The following is a 15,158-nucleotide window of genomic DNA, read 5'->3' on the forward strand; positions in this document are numbered from 1 at the left end:
TTTTTAACTCATAAAACTTATGACAAGAATTGAAGATGAGAGAGAGGGGCAGAGGGCATTGGGTGTGATTTGTCTGTGTGCTTGGCTGGCTTTGCTTGCTGCGCCCTCCTGCGCGAGCAGCGTAGATGCTTTCTCCCGTTGCCTTTCCCGGGCTCTGTCGCAGCCCTGGAATCCCTCCCTGGCTTATTCCCGTCTCTGCACTGCACACCTACAGCTCCTTTACTGCATCGCTAGAGAGAGAGTGGAAAAGGCAATGCATGCAAGAGAAGAGAGAGAGAGAGTAAGGCTGCCAGAATTTTCAAAAGGTGATCTTTCATGGAAGCATATGAAAAAGATACGAAGACAGAAGGAGTTGGCGTATACTTCTCTCTCCTCCGCTACAGAGAGAGAGAGTGTGTGTGAGAGAGGGGCAGAGCAGGAGCAATGATGCATCAGGAGTGGAGATAGCAATCGAGTGCAGATACTCTGTAGAGTAGAGAGAGAGTGTGTGTGTGTGGAAATGTAGTACTCCATCCTTGTCCCTTCTCCAAGCCTCGCTTGGCCTTTCCGGTCTGTGCCTGCTTCTCGGGCGCAGCACCAGCTTGTCCTCCCTCTATATATAGCTCCCCATTTCCTGCTGCTTCAGACTCAACAGAGAGAGTGAGAGGGAGAGAGAGAGCTGGCTCCTGTGACTTGTGAGGCTGCTGTGTCTGTCTAGCAACCAGTTCTTCAAAAGAGGGTTGAAAGAGAGAGGGGGGGAGAGAGAAAGATGGCTTGGAACGGGTCGAAGGATGAGGAAGAGAGGGGGCTTGAGCTGAGCCTCGGCCTGCCTGGCTACTTCTCCGGATCACCAGGCCAAGAAGGTAGCTCCTGCGCCATGCATGCTTGCTTCTTGCTCCTTAATTCCTCTTCTTTCTTCGAAGCTTCATGCTTTGCCTTTTGCTGTTCGTCTCAGGCTTGGAGGGGAAGGGAGGCCGCCGTGGTGCTGCTGGTGCTGGAGCAAAGGGAAGAAGCAACGGCTCCAAGCCAAGGTTTAGTTTGGTTTGGTTTTCCTTGGTATAGTAGAGTAGTTCCTCCAACCTGCTGGAGTAAATATGAGATTTTACCTTGCTGTTCCTTGTGCTTGTCGGGCCAATTTCACCTTTTCTTCCAAGAAACTGTCACTGCCACTAGCAGCAGCTCCATAATTTATCTGTTACCTGTACTACTAGTGGAGATGCCAATGTGTGCAAGTGGAACATGATTAAAGATTTTACTGATCCATGTTCTACTTGTCTCTGGAACGTGCAGCAGGCCGGCGGCCGCCGCTCCGGTCGTGGGGTGGCCTCCGGTACGCTCCTTCCGGCGGAACCTCGCTTCCTCGTCCAAACCGCCGGCCGCCGAGCCACGCCACGGCGCGGGCGGCAAGGCTGATGGCAGCATCTACAAGGGCCGGTTCGTGAAGATCAACATGGACGGCGTCCCCATCGGCCGGAAGGTGGACCTTAAGGCGCACGGCAGCTACGGCAAGCTCGCCGACGCCGTCGACCACCTCTTCCAGGGCCTCCTCGCCGGTACGTGCACACGCAAACCGGCACTTCCGTTCCACGAGCGAAACTGCGTGCCTGCGTGCGCTTTGGTCGATCATTGGCTAACTTTGCTCTGTCCGCTCTGCTCGCGCCGCAGCTCAAAGGGACGAGAGCTCCTGCGCGGGGGAGAAGCCTGCGGCGATCACGGGGCTGCTGGACGGCAGCGGCGAGTACACTCTGGTGTACGAGGACGACGAGGGCGACCAGATGCTGGTCGGGGACGTGCCATGGAAGTGAGTTCGATCGATCTTCCCCTTGAACAAACCAAGCGAGAGATTTCTGTCTCAGTCGCAAAACAAACAAATTTGTCCTCTTGTTCTGAACTTACTGACGACGATCTCTGGACGTTGTTGCAGCATGTTCATCGCCACCGCGAAGAGGCTGCGCGTGCTGCGGAGCTCGGATCTGAACGCGTCCTCGGTCAGTACAACTGCAAATGCTGATGCTTTCTCCACATCCTTCAAGCTGATTCATCTTGCTTATTGTCGCTCCTTGTTGTTGGCAGCTACGAGCGGCGGTGAGCCGGAAGAGGGGAGCGGCCGAGTGCTGAGCCATTTATTTAGGGAGAACACATATGTCGCTCTCGATCGGAATGTTTTCTATCCTTTTTGCAAGCTAGCTAGACTTTCTGCTATCGATCTGTATAAATTTCCCGGATCTCTTGGCTATCATCGTGTCATGTTGCTATCATCGAGCAGGCCTGACTTGCACTGTTAGGATCATGTATCTAGTGCAGTGTCGTAACTCGTAAGGTGTTGATTTTTGGAACGGCGCAGGAATGCTAAGTTTGGCTTTTATCGACCACTGTTGCTGCCTCTGTGAGGGGGGAATCTTGGTCAGTGCCCATGTACTATACAGCGATGTTGCTTGCTGAACTGGGTTATCATGAATGCTAGCGCCATAGTTTCTCGTGATGCCTGCACCCACAGTTCCGGGCATGTTGCGCGCCAGCGAGCAACGAGCTCACGGGGCTGGATCCCTGCGCCAAAATATTTTTGAAATTCTAAACTCTCAAGTAAGGATTTTCTTTTTCAACCATGTGAAAGGAAGTAAAAATATGAAGTACGGATTTTATGCGACGTTCTACAAGAATTTTATAGGGATCTGAAGAATTGAAATGAAATTATACAGGAATTTCTCATATACTCTCTCTGTAAACTAATATAAAAGCGTTTAGATCACTAAAGTACTAGTCTAAACGCTCTTATATTAAGTTACAGAGGGAGTACTACTTTTGGCGCTATAGGAATGGATTAGTTGCGCCAATAAAAATAAAAAGGAAAGAGAATGGACTAGTTTCCTATAAACACATTCCCTTTTTCTACAAATTCTAGAACAAAACGCGAGGTACTTTGCATCAAAATTTCTCCAGTCCGAGGCAACGTAGTCCTTCTTTTGCTAATTAAGAACAAAAACATTTTCATGCCAAATTCCCCTTTACATTTTTTAAAATCACGGGTATTTTCAACCACATTTAAACTCAAAACTTTAAAGGATTTTATGGGACTCAATTTCTACATGAATCTAAGGGATCGGGATGATTTAAACTACAATAATACTCACTCTGTAAAAAAATATAAGTAGATATCTAAACACTCTTATATTTCTTTACAGAGGGAGTACTTTTCTGGCTACATGAGTGGAATAATTTCGTATAAAGGAATACATTTTTCTTATGAAATTCTTGCAGGGCAACCAAGCTATACTATGAGGTTCTTCTTTCTAGCCAAAGAACCAACAACAGAACTCTTACATTATTTTTTTTCCCCACATAGAGTGTTTCTATGGACTTTGCTAGACTTAAGGACAGAAGGCACGGGAAGTAAGCTACGGACTGAGCTGGCAATGTTTAAATGGAAACTGGCGGCAGCGAGACCCACCCTTGAAATCAGCGGGGGAGTGGGATTGGTTAGTGGGGAGCAGTCCGTAAGATTCATCAGTATATTGCCCGTAAGTGTAGCATTTTTGTGTTTCTATTAGTAAAACCATGTACGGACCCGGTACGTAGACTTGTAGATAACCTACAAAGGAGATGTGCCATTAAACACAAGGAGTAAATGGCGCGTGCAAGTGCACCACCAATGTCATTTGTGTGTTTCCTTGCAAAAAAAAAACGTCACATGCGTGTTCAATTCATTCGAACCCACAATCTCATTTTAGGAAGTTTGCTAGAAAGGCTTTTTTATGGGAAATGAAATAAGTTTTTTCACTTGAAATAAAAGGTCCATTTTACATTATGGCATATGTTGCTAATTTAGTTTTTCTTTAGTGTCTGATGTCTGAAATTTGATTAGTAAGATATATTGGTTGTGGTTCATTGATGTATTAAATAAATGGTCTGATCATTTTAATAGCCTATTTTCTATTTTGATCTGTATTGTGCTTTTAAGCAACTCCAACACGGTGACCCATTTCGTGAACACATGAACAATTTCTGAAAATGTGAAAACATTTTAAATTTTGAACATTTTCTAAAATTTTAAATTCTGGTAATTTTTTGAAATTTTTACATTTATGAAAAAGGGAGAAAGCAAAGGAAAGGTAAAATGAAACAGAAAATAAAAAAGCATGAAGAAAACCAGAAAAATAGTAAATAAACAAAATAGGGGAAAAAACAGGTTCAGAAACCAGTTGCTCGCTCGAAATGGGTCGGCCCATGTCGCGTCGCTCATTGAAGCGAAGCTGCGGAGAGCAACTAATATAGGAGCATTCATTCCGGAGCCTCCCAAGGGTCACTTGGGGTGGTTAGATGGTTTTTTTTGGGTTTTTTTGGCATTTTGATTTTTCACCCGTCTTTTTTAGCTTTTGGACAAAAAAAAATTCAATTTTTTTGCGCAAAAAAACCTGTTTCCTTTTTCTTTTCGTTTTCGCGAGATGCATGGATTTACTTCCGTGAAATGCACGTTTTTGCTTCTGCGAGAGACATGGTCTTAGGGAGATTTGAACACACGATTTAAGAGGTAAAACGTTTTGAATAAACGAATCTACGAAAAAAGGGAAAATTCCCATGTTGCAATAAGTGGCGCACATACAACACGCTACTTGTTGCGGTCTGGGAAGGTGAAAGTGATCTTTAGAAGAAGTACTCCTCAATTAGTTATTTCGGAATCTGCGACTATTCGACGCACGCGGACAGCAAATAGAATCTGGCGCGAGAAAAACCAAATGCTTACTACCGGGAGCAACTAGTTAACGAGCGCTCCTTCGCGAGCCTCGCAACGATCAGCGTCACTTGGCGCGCTCTCAGCCATTTGCCACGTGTCGCGCTCTGGACGTTCCCTTCGGATTTTGTTTTTTTTTTCCGCACGTGTTTTCGGCTTTTTAAACGGTTTTTTTTTCGGTTTGTCCCGCCGTTTTAGTTTTCTCCCGGTCTTTCTTAGCTTTTCGATAAAAAAAATTCGAATTTTTTTTGCGCAAAAAAACGCGTGTTCTTTTTTTTCCTTTCGCGAAAGTCATGGTTTTCTTCCGCGAGAGGCACGGTTGTGCTTTAGCAAGAGTCACGGCCGTGCCTTTCGGAAATGAAAAAAAAAACGCATTTTCTGTTTTTTTTCTTTCGCGAGAGTCACGGTTTTGCTTCCGCGAGAGGCACGATTGTACTTTCGCGAGAGTCACGTGTAGCGACCAGACCTCAAACAGTCTGATCTCTGTGCTCCGGTGTCATCCCTGGATCAGTAATGCTGACACCACACAGTACTCGGAGGATTTATAACAGAGTAGCGATCACACACTTATTACATCGAGTGTCTTAAAAGAGAACTTATTACAATAAATATGGCTTAAGGCCATCTAGTGATGATAACAGCAGAAGGCTTGGAAGATAAGTGAGTCCATCAACTCCAACGGCATCACTGAGTATAGAACCACGACCTAAAAACTCCTTAATCGTCGTCTGAAAAGTCTGCAACATTAACGTTGCAGCCCGAAAACGGGTCAGCACATGGAATATGCTGGCAAGGTAACACATAGAGAATAATGGAATGCAACAGCTATACTATATGCATATTTGGCTGGTGGAAAGCTCTATGGTTATAGTTTTTGCATAAATCCAGTTTTTCCCTACTTCAAAGGAATAAAATTTATTACTATCATGGTGGTTGTGAAACATTGAGAATGGTTGACAGGATTCTCAATCCCAATTAAGTAACATCATTAAAACCCATCAAAATTAATTTAGAGTAACATGTTGAGATTCACATGAAAATCCAGGTACTAGATACTCAAGATTTTCCTTAACCGGGGACACGGTTAACCATGATTAGTTTATTACACTCTGCAGAGGTTTGCGCACTTTTCCCCACAAGACTCGATCGCCTCCGTTTGGTTTCTCGCACTACAGGGTGTTTGAGAAGACGGATGACCGAGACATAGTCTTTCAGAAGCGCTAGCACCTTACGATCGGGTAGACCGTACCACCTACATCCCCTACATCTGCTAGTCTACCACTGTAAGAGTTCGCACAACTTAGTCAACTATGCCAGAGCCCATAATGGCTTGTGGTTGCACACGAAAGTTTCTAGTATGAATAATCTCATGATCCCTTTGAGTCTGGGTGGCGGTCCAATAAAAACAGGCAAGTCCTGGAAACCCCAGGTGCCTCAATCCACCCAGATGTGTATTAGGTTGCCACCTTAGATAAATCATTAATTAACAATCTCACATCTGTCATGGATATCACTCACCCAATCCATGTCTACTAGCATAGCATGGCATAATAAGCAAACGTAGAAGTAACTCCCAAAGGTTTGATAATAACAGGTAATAGGTACTACCTCATCTACTTCCCATCCCATAATTTAATCAGATCCTAATCATGCAGTGTGTGAGGATTGATCTAATGCAATAAAACTGGGTTGTAGAAAAGGTATGATCAAAGTGTTACTTGCCTTGCTGATGATCCGCGAAACCTAGAGATTCAACGTAACAGGCGGCACACTCCGAGTATTCTATCGCAGACAAACAACAATCATACAATAAGTACTCATCTAATGCACAGGTAAACACAAATAGAAGATCTAACCAGAAAGTTCAACTTAAGAATCCTGGTTTGCAAAAAGAATCAAATCGAACGAAGCAAAAGAAATCAAACGGCGAAAGAAAACAACTTCGTTCTAGTAATCTGGATCTAGGGCAATAAGTACTCATCTAATGCACAGGTAAACACAAATAGAAGATCTAACCAGAAAGTTCAACTTAAGAATCCTGGTTTGCAAAAAGAATCAAATCGAACGAAGCAAAAGAAATCAAACGGCGAAAGAAAACAACTTCGTTCTAGTAATCTGGATCTAGGGCAATAAGTACTCATCTAATGCACAGGTAAACACAAATAGAAGATCTAACCAGAAAGTTCAACTTAAGAATCCTGGTTTGCAAAAAGAATCAAATCGAACGAAGCAAAAGAAATCAAACGGCGAAAGAAAACAACTTCGTTCTAGTAATCTGGATCTAGGGCAATAAGTACTCATCTAATGCACAGGTAAACACAAATAGAAGATCTAACCAGAAAGTTCAACTTAAGAATCCTGGTTTGCAAAAAGAATCAAATCGAACGAAGCAAAAGAAATCAAACGGCGAAAGAAAACAACTTCGTTCTAGTAATCTGGATCTAGGGCAATAAGTACTCATCTAATGCACAGGTAAACACAAATAGAAGATCTAACCAGAAAGTTCAACTTAAGAATCCTGGTTTGCAAAAAGAATCAAATCGAACGAAGCAAAAGAAATCAAACGGCGAAAGAAAACAACTTCGTTCTAGTAATCTGGATCTAGGGCAATAAGTACTCATCTAATGCACAGGTAAACACAAATAGAAGATCTAACCAGAAAGTTCAACTTAAGAATCCTGGTTTGCAAAAAGAATCAAATCGAACGAAGCAAAAGAAATCAAACGGCGAAAGAAAACAACTTCGTTCTAGTAATCTGGATCTAGGGCAATAAGTACTCATCTAATGCACAGGTAAACACAAATAGAAGATCTAACCAGAAAGTTCAACTTAAGAATCCTGGTTTGCAAAAAGAATCAAATCGAACGAAGCAAAAGAAATCAAACGGCGAAAGAAAACAACTTCGTTCTAGTAATCTGGATCTAGGGCAATAAGTACTCATCTAATGCACAGGTAAACACAAATAGAAGATCTAACCAGAAAGTTCAACTTAAGAATCCTGGTTTGCAAAAAGAATCAAATCGAACGAAGCAAAAGAAATCAAACGGCGAAAGAAAACAACTTCGTTCTAGTAATCTGGATCTAGGGCAATAAGTACTCATCTAATGCACAGGTAAACACAAATAGAAGATCTAACCAGAAAGTTCAACTTAAGAATCCTGGTTTGCAAAAAGAATCAAATCGAACGAAGCAAAAGAAATCAAACGGCGAAAGAAAACAACTTCGTTCTAGTAATCTGGATCTAGGGCAATAAGTACTCATCTAATGCACAGGTAAACACAAATAGAAGATCTAACCAGAAAGTTCAACTTAAGAATCCTGGTTTGCAAAAAGAATCAAATCGAACGAAGCAAAAGAAATCAAACGGCGAAAGAAAACAACTTCGTTCTAGTAATCTGGATCTAGGGCAATAAGTACTCATCTAATGCACAGGTAAACACAAATAGAAGATCTAACCAGAAAGTTCAACTTAAGAATCCTGGTTTGCAAAAAGAATCAAATCGAACGAAGCAAAAGAAATCAAACGGCGAAAGAAAACAACTTCGTTCTAGTAATCTGGATCTAGGGCAATAAGTACTCATCTAATGCACAGGTAAACACAAATAGAAGATCTAACCAGAAAGTTCAACTTAAGAATCCTGGTTTGCAAAAAGAATCAAATCGAACGAAGCAAAAGAAATCAAACGGCGAAAGAAAACAACTTCGTTCTAGTAATCTGGATCTAGGGCAATAAGTACTCATCTAATGCACAGGTAAACACAAATAGAAGATCTAACCAGAAAGTTCAACTTAAGAATCCTGGTTTGCAAAAAGAATCAAATCGAACGAAGCAAAAGAAATCAAACGGCGAAAGAAAACAACTTCGTTCTAGTAATCTGGATCTAGGGCAATAAGTACTCATCTAATGCACAGGTAAACACAAATAGAAGATCTAACCAGAAAGTTCAACTTAAGAATCCTGGTTTGCAAAAAGAATCAAATCGAACGAAGCAAAAGAAATCAAACGGCGAAAGAAAACAACTTCGTTCTAATAATCTGGATCTAGGGCAAATTTTACAGTAGCAAAAACTTGTTTAAGTTGATTATTCGGAAAGAGGGTTTCGAGACGAAACTCCAGGCGCTTGAATCGCCTGATTCCGATAAACGAGCGAAAAGTTATACTAAAACGAAAATCGGATCAGAAATCGCGATCAGAAAATAACCGCGGAAAATCCGACGAAAAAGAAAAACGACGAACATAATTTTTTTTTCTAAAAAAAACTGCACGAAAAACGAGGCGGCGGTGAACCTCGAAAGGCGCGCGCTCCGGCGGCGGCGACGACGGCTAGGGCGGCGGCTAGGGCGGCTGCTAGCTAGGGTTTCGGCGGCGGGGTGGGCTGGCTCTCTCGGCCCGGGGCGGCGGCTTATAAAGCCCCCCCCCCCCCGGCCGGCGGTTTCCTGGCCGGGTACGGCCCGGAGTCGGTTCCCGTTTTTTTTTATAATTCCGCTCGGAAGAAAAATAAAAAGAAATACTAAACGGACTCCAAAAATCACGAAATAAATTTTGCCGGGTTTCTAAAATCAAGCCCGATAAAGTGAACATCTATCTGGGCCCAAACTACAACTTTGAAAAATGCGCATTTTCCTAAATTCAAATAAAATACCGAAAAACTCCGACATAAATCTTATTTGATTTTTTTATTAAATCCTCAATATCCCTATATTTTGGGAAAGTCATTTTATTCCCTCTCTCATTTTTTTTGTAATAGCAATAATTGATGATAAAATAAATAAAATCAAATGATCCTGTTTACATAATTTGAGAAAACTCAAATATGTAAATAACGAAATCCCCAACTCTCTCCGTGGGTCCTTGAGTTGATTAGGATTTTCTAGGATCAAAACCAAAAGCAAAATAAAATATGATATGCATGATGACCTAATGTATAACATTCCAAATTGAAAATTTGGGATGTTACATCACGGCCGTGCCTCTTGAAAAGGGAAAAACAAAACGCATTTTTTTTTCTTTCAGGAGAGTCACGGTTTTGCTTCCGCGAGAGGCACGGTTGTGCTTTCGCGAAAGTCACGGCCGTGCCTCTCAGAAAGGGAAAAAATACGCGTTTTCTGTTTGTTTTCTTTCGCGAGAGTCACGGTTGTGCTTTCGCGAGAGTCACGGCCGTGCCTCTCGGAAACGAAAAAAAACGCGTTTTTTAATTTTTTTACTTCCACGAGGGTCACGGTTTTGCTTCCACGAAAGACACGGTTGTGATTTCGCGAGAGGCACGGACGTGCCTCTTTCGGAAAGGGAAAAAAACCATGCTTCCGGTCCGGTTTTTCGCCCGGTTTTTTTCATCCGGCTTTTTCGTGAAAAAAAAGTTCGTCAAAACCTATCAACATGGGATCTAGTTTTGAAGATCTCGACGCGAGGAATTCAACGGTGAAAACGGTTCAAGATTTGAACGCACGGTTTAAGAGATAAAACGTTTTGAATAAACAGATCTATGAAAAAAGGGAAAACTTCCAGGTTGCGATAAGTGGCGCGCTGCATGTGCGTCATTTGTCGCGACCTGGGAAAGTGGAGTGTTCTTTGCAACGAGTACTCCTTAATTAGTGATTTCGCTTACTACCGCACTCTCTTATCTCTAAAAAACAAACTACCGCCCTCTCATAAAGGCCCACGTGCGACAGTCCATTAGGCCGACATTACATGGGCCGGACATTTATTACTCCGATAACAATTCCATCTCCATCCAGCCCAGCACGAATATTGGCGCCGCCGTCCCTTCCTTTCTTCTCCCCCAATCCAACTCCAACTCCTGAAAATACCCCTACCGAAGCGCAAAAAGAAACTCGAAGCACAGGAACACGAAGCAAGCTGCCCCCCCTCCTCACCTCCGACTCACTCACGATCCGAGATCAGGTACGACCCCGCCCCCGATGCTGCCGCCACTCGATCGCTCAGTACGTGCGCTTCTGCGAGCTCAGTTCGCCCTTGCGCCGCCGCAAATAGATCGCCGCGAGAAGGGTTTCTAGGGTTTCCGCGGTCGCGATTTCCCCTCCCGATTAGTCTCGTTTCGGCCGTTGCGCGCTAGATCGGGGACGACTGTGGCGGTAGTGTGACACCTAGGTCAGGGGAGCGGGGATACGGCGCGGGTTGCTGGTGATTCGGTGGGGCTGGTTCGGCGCGATCTTGATTTGTTTTCTGTTTGGTGGTGTGCGTGGGCACAGGATGGCCGGATCGACGGAACTCCCTACCAAGGGCGGCTTCAGCTTCGACCTGTGCCGCAGGAACGCCATGCTGGAGAAGAATGGCCTCAAGATGCCCGGGTTCAGGAAGACCGGGACTACCATCGTCGGCCTCGTGTTTGCGGTGAGCCACTGCTCTTCTCCACTTACTCGCTTTTGAAGCTGGAAACAGAGGGGCAGTTTAGTATGTGATGTTACCAGCTACCGCTTAAGATTTTCTTGACGACAACACTCTTTGCAAATTAGACGGACTCTGGGAGAAATTACTTCAGATTATCTGTTTACCTTATGTTGCAGCACATTCCCATGTTCTGTCTGGTAAATTTTCGTTTGAGTAAGTGAGTATGTTTTGCCAAAAATTAATGGATGCTTGCATGCCAATCTCTGACCCTCGCAGTAGTTCTTTCTAACTGACAATGGATGGAGAATCAAGCCATATGGCTTCAATCTGGCATCATTTTGTGGTTTCTCCATGAATAAATTACTGAAAATAAGGGGTTGATGAACCATGTTTTGTATCTAGGATGGAGTTGTTCTTGGGGCAGACACAAGGGCAACCGAGGGTCCTATAGTTGCTGATAAGAACTGCGAGAAAATTCATTTTATGGCACCAAACATATATTGCTGCGGTGCTGGAACTGCTGCTGACACAGAGGCTGTGACAGGTAAGAAAGAAGTTACTGACAGAAAGAAACCAAATCAATCTTCATTTGTTTACTCGTATTTTTCTCAGAATCTATCACACAAACGTCATGATATGTGCTTTTACTCCAGATATGGTCAGCTCCCAGCTACAACTTCACCGTTATGCTACTAGCCGTGAGTCAAGAGTTGTAACCGCTCTTACACTACTGAAGACACATCTTTTTAACTACCAAGGTCATGTCAGTGCTGCTCTCGTTCTTGGCGGAGTAGATGTCACTGGACCACATCTACACACTGTGAGTAACTGAGTATAATTGTTTGATGGTCTTCTGATAAGAGAAATTCAGGCTAGTTTTGATAACTTTTGAATCCCCAGGTTTATCCGCATGGCTCCACCGATACTCTTCCTTTTGCCACGATGGGTTCTGGATCCCTTGCTGCAATGTCAGTGTTTGAGTCGAAGTACAGAGAAGGCCTCACAGTAAGTGAACAAACGCAACAGTTCATGCACTTGACTATGTGGATATCTTGGTATTGCACGGGTGGTGACTTTGCTTTAGCAGATCACAGTGCTTGTTCTTTGTGTATCATTTTTTGTTACAATATGTACTAACCGATTACTTTATCCTGCAGAGGGAGGAGGGAATTGCACTTGTAGCTGAGGCAATCCGTGCTGGTATCTTCAATGACTTGGGAAGTGGCAGCAACGTGGATGTTTGTGTGATAACCAAGGTATGTAATTATGTAACTTTTGTTCTGTTACCTGAGATGACAAACACTATAAGTGTTTGCAAACACGGCCAAAATACTCCCTCCGTTCCTAAATACAAGTCTTTTTAAAGATTTCACTACAAACTACATACGGATGTATATATACATAGTTTAGAGTGTAGATTCATTCATTTTGCTCCGTATGTAGTCTATAGTGTAATCTCTAAAAAGACTTATATTTAGGAACGGAGGGAGTATTTCCTGTTTTGGTCCTTCATTGCACATGGCTGACATACATTTCTCGTTGTAAATTCTACTCCCTCTGTTCCTAAATATAAGTCTTTTTAGAGATTTCAGTATCGACTACATACGGATGTATATAGACGTAGTTTAGGGTGTAGATTCACTCATTTTGCTCCGTATGTAGTCCATGTTTAATCTCTAAAAAGACTTATATTTAGGAAAGGATGGAGTAGTAAGTCAAATTCTCAACATAATTATCTATGCCACTGCATAGTTTCTTCTACCATGCGCTAGAGTTTTTGGGAAAATTATAAGATGACAGGGTATATAACTAGCAGGGATACGCAGTTGTTTCGTTAATTAAGGGCAGGTGTCGCTACCTATTGTATTCAGAAAGTACTAGTTGAATGCATTAGCATTGATTAAAGTGCTGGAATATATACTATTATTAGTTTAGTTGGAACTAATAGTGTGCATTTTTTAGCCTCACTGCTTTGCTAATCTAGTTTCTTGTTAATAATTCCAGGGGAACACAGAGTACTTGAGAAACCACGAGTTACCAAACCCAAGGACTTTTGTCAGCTCGAAGGGATACAGCTTCAACAAGGGGCATACCGGTAAGTGACTGATTAATGTCACAGGCTACATACATAGTGATGCTTGAGCGATGTGAAGTTTTTGATATCCCTTCTCTTGTTTGCAGAGGTATTGTCTACAAAGATCACGCAGCTGAAGCTGAAGCCAGAGGTTGCTGATGGTGATGCAATGGAAGAGTGATCTTGTGTGCTTACGCTCGGTCAAGTAGTCATGCTAAAAATTTGCGCCGTTTCTTCTTTTTTCTCAGCGTGGGTGCTAGAACAGAAAAATGGATGTATTTTGTTGTACTTGCTGAATTTGATGCAGACCTTTATGTTAAACTGTCTCTGGGCTGTTGGTGTTATCGTCTATGAATCTAAAATTCATATTCCCGGTTAACTATGGCAACCAAAAGGTGTGATATGTTTGTTAACTTGATTTCAAATCACCAAGTAGTCCAGTCAAATTGTGTGGGAGGTTCATAATGCCAGTGTACTGTAACTCGGTTCGTGAAGATTGGCTAGTATGGGGTCGTATAATCGATTGTTAATGCGCTAGGTGCTACATATAACACCTGAAAAACATGTGGCAGTAACCAGGACTTCTGCGGGCGGGCGGGCGAAATGGGATGTTGAAATTGATTTCCTGGAGATGGACTGTCTTAGCATCTGGGGTGATTCAGAACTGTGTGAATAGCTTATACAAAGTAACAACGTTCATATCCATTGCCCAAGAGTAGGTTAGAGCAACTCTAACGGGGCGCGACCTAAATGGACTAGTGCGTCCAATATGTCGACCCATATATACCGGTGTGGTCGGCTAGCCGCCGTTTTCCAACAAATAGCACAACTTTTGCATTATTTCACACATAACTTTTGCATTATTTCACAAGCAAACATATAGTCCACAACTACATAAATAACATAGTTTTACAAGCCAAATAAAAGTAAAATTGTCTCACATAGTTTGACAAGCTGAATAAAAAAGATACATCTATTGGTTATCAACATGAGCCCACATATGCTCAATCAAATCATTTTGCAATTGCATGTGAGTTTTCTAATCACGCAAGTCATGATGAAATTAGATGAACTGTTCAAACGTTGCCGCTCCTCCATGCTTAGGCACAACATTCTCACCTTGATACTGAAACCCTTGATCGTAGAGACGTTCTGGGCGCTCATCTTCTATGATCATATTGTGCATATCACACAAGCAGTCATCACCTCCCATAGTTTCTGCGTGCCCCAAATATTAGCAGGATACCGAGCGATGCCCCATCGAGATTGCAAAACACCAAAGGCATGCTCGACGTCCTTCCTAGCACTCTCTTGCTCTTGAGCAAATCTTTTCCTCTTCTCTCCGACAGGGTTGGGGATAGTCTTCACAATAGTGGTCCACTGGGGATAGATACCGTCACCCAGGTAGTATCCTTTGTCGTAGTTGTGGCCGTTGATATTAAATTTCACCGGTGGGCTGTTGCCTTCGGCAAGCCTAGCAAACACTGGTGAGCGCTGAAGCACGTTGATATCATTGTGTGATCCGGCCATGCCAAAGAAAGAGTGCAAGATCCAGAGATCTTGAGACGCCACGGCCACAAGTATGATAGTGCAAGCCCTGACATGGCCCTTATACTGCCCTTGCCAAGTAGAAGGGCGGTTCTTCCACTCCCAGTGCATGCAGTCTATATTGCCAAGCATCCCTGGGAAGCCCCTGTTGGCATTCATCGCCAACAAATGAGCTGTATCTTCAGGAGTCGGCTCTCTCAAGTACTCAGGGCCAAACACAGCAATAACAGCCTTGCAGAACTTATACAGGGAGTCTAGGCATGTAGACTCGCTCATACGAGCGTACTCATCAATGAGATCACCGGGCACTCTGTATGCAAGCGTTCGGATGGCGGTAGTGCATTTCTGATAAGAGGAGGAACCAATCTTTCCAACGGCATCCTCTTTGCACTCGAAATAGTTATCATAGCCGACCACCCCCTCTCTAATATGGTTGAAAAGATGCCTACTTGTATGGAAACGGCGGCAAAATTTTTGAT

At 43.2% G+C, this 15,158-nt stretch overlaps 2 protein-coding genes across 3 annotated transcripts; both read left to right on the top strand.

The window, feature by feature from the left end:
- Positions 1-476: 476 nt before the first annotated feature.
- LOC125518313 (auxin-responsive protein IAA16-like) lies at positions 477-2,348 on the top strand. 2 transcript variants are annotated; one of them, XM_048683257.1, is made up of 6 exons: positions 477-842; positions 935-1,010; positions 1,273-1,532; positions 1,645-1,780; positions 1,904-1,967; positions 2,053-2,348. In XM_048683257.1, exons 1-6 carry the CDS (start codon positions 749-751, stop codon positions 2,095-2,097), a joined length of 675 nt encoding a protein of 224 aa, XP_048539214.1. In that variant the 5' UTR covers positions 477-748; the 3' UTR covers positions 2,098-2,348. The 2 variants fall into 2 exon arrangements, with proteins under 2 accessions (XP_048539214.1, XP_048539176.1); XM_048683219.1 differs by having other exon boundaries at positions 509-842; positions 1,270-1,532.
- Positions 2,349-10,449: 8,101 nt separating this feature from the next.
- LOC125551644 (proteasome subunit beta type-7-B-like) lies at positions 10,450-13,510 on the top strand. The gene is made up of 8 exons (XM_048714918.1): positions 10,450-10,610; positions 10,919-11,060; positions 11,460-11,601; positions 11,711-11,877; positions 11,958-12,062; positions 12,215-12,313; positions 13,062-13,152; positions 13,239-13,510. The coding sequence occupies exons 2-8, from the start codon at positions 10,920-10,922 to the stop codon at positions 13,310-13,312; spliced, it is 819 nt and encodes a 272-aa protein (XP_048570875.1). The 5' UTR covers positions 10,450-10,610; position 10,919; the 3' UTR covers positions 13,313-13,510.
- The last annotated feature ends 1,648 nt before the right edge of the window (positions 13,511-15,158 follow it).

Source organism: Triticum urartu, chromosome 1, assembly GCF_003073215.2.
Source record: "Triticum urartu cultivar G1812 chromosome 1, Tu2.1, whole genome shotgun sequence".
Classification (NCBI taxonomy): domain Eukaryota; kingdom Viridiplantae; phylum Streptophyta; class Magnoliopsida; order Poales; family Poaceae; genus Triticum; species Triticum urartu.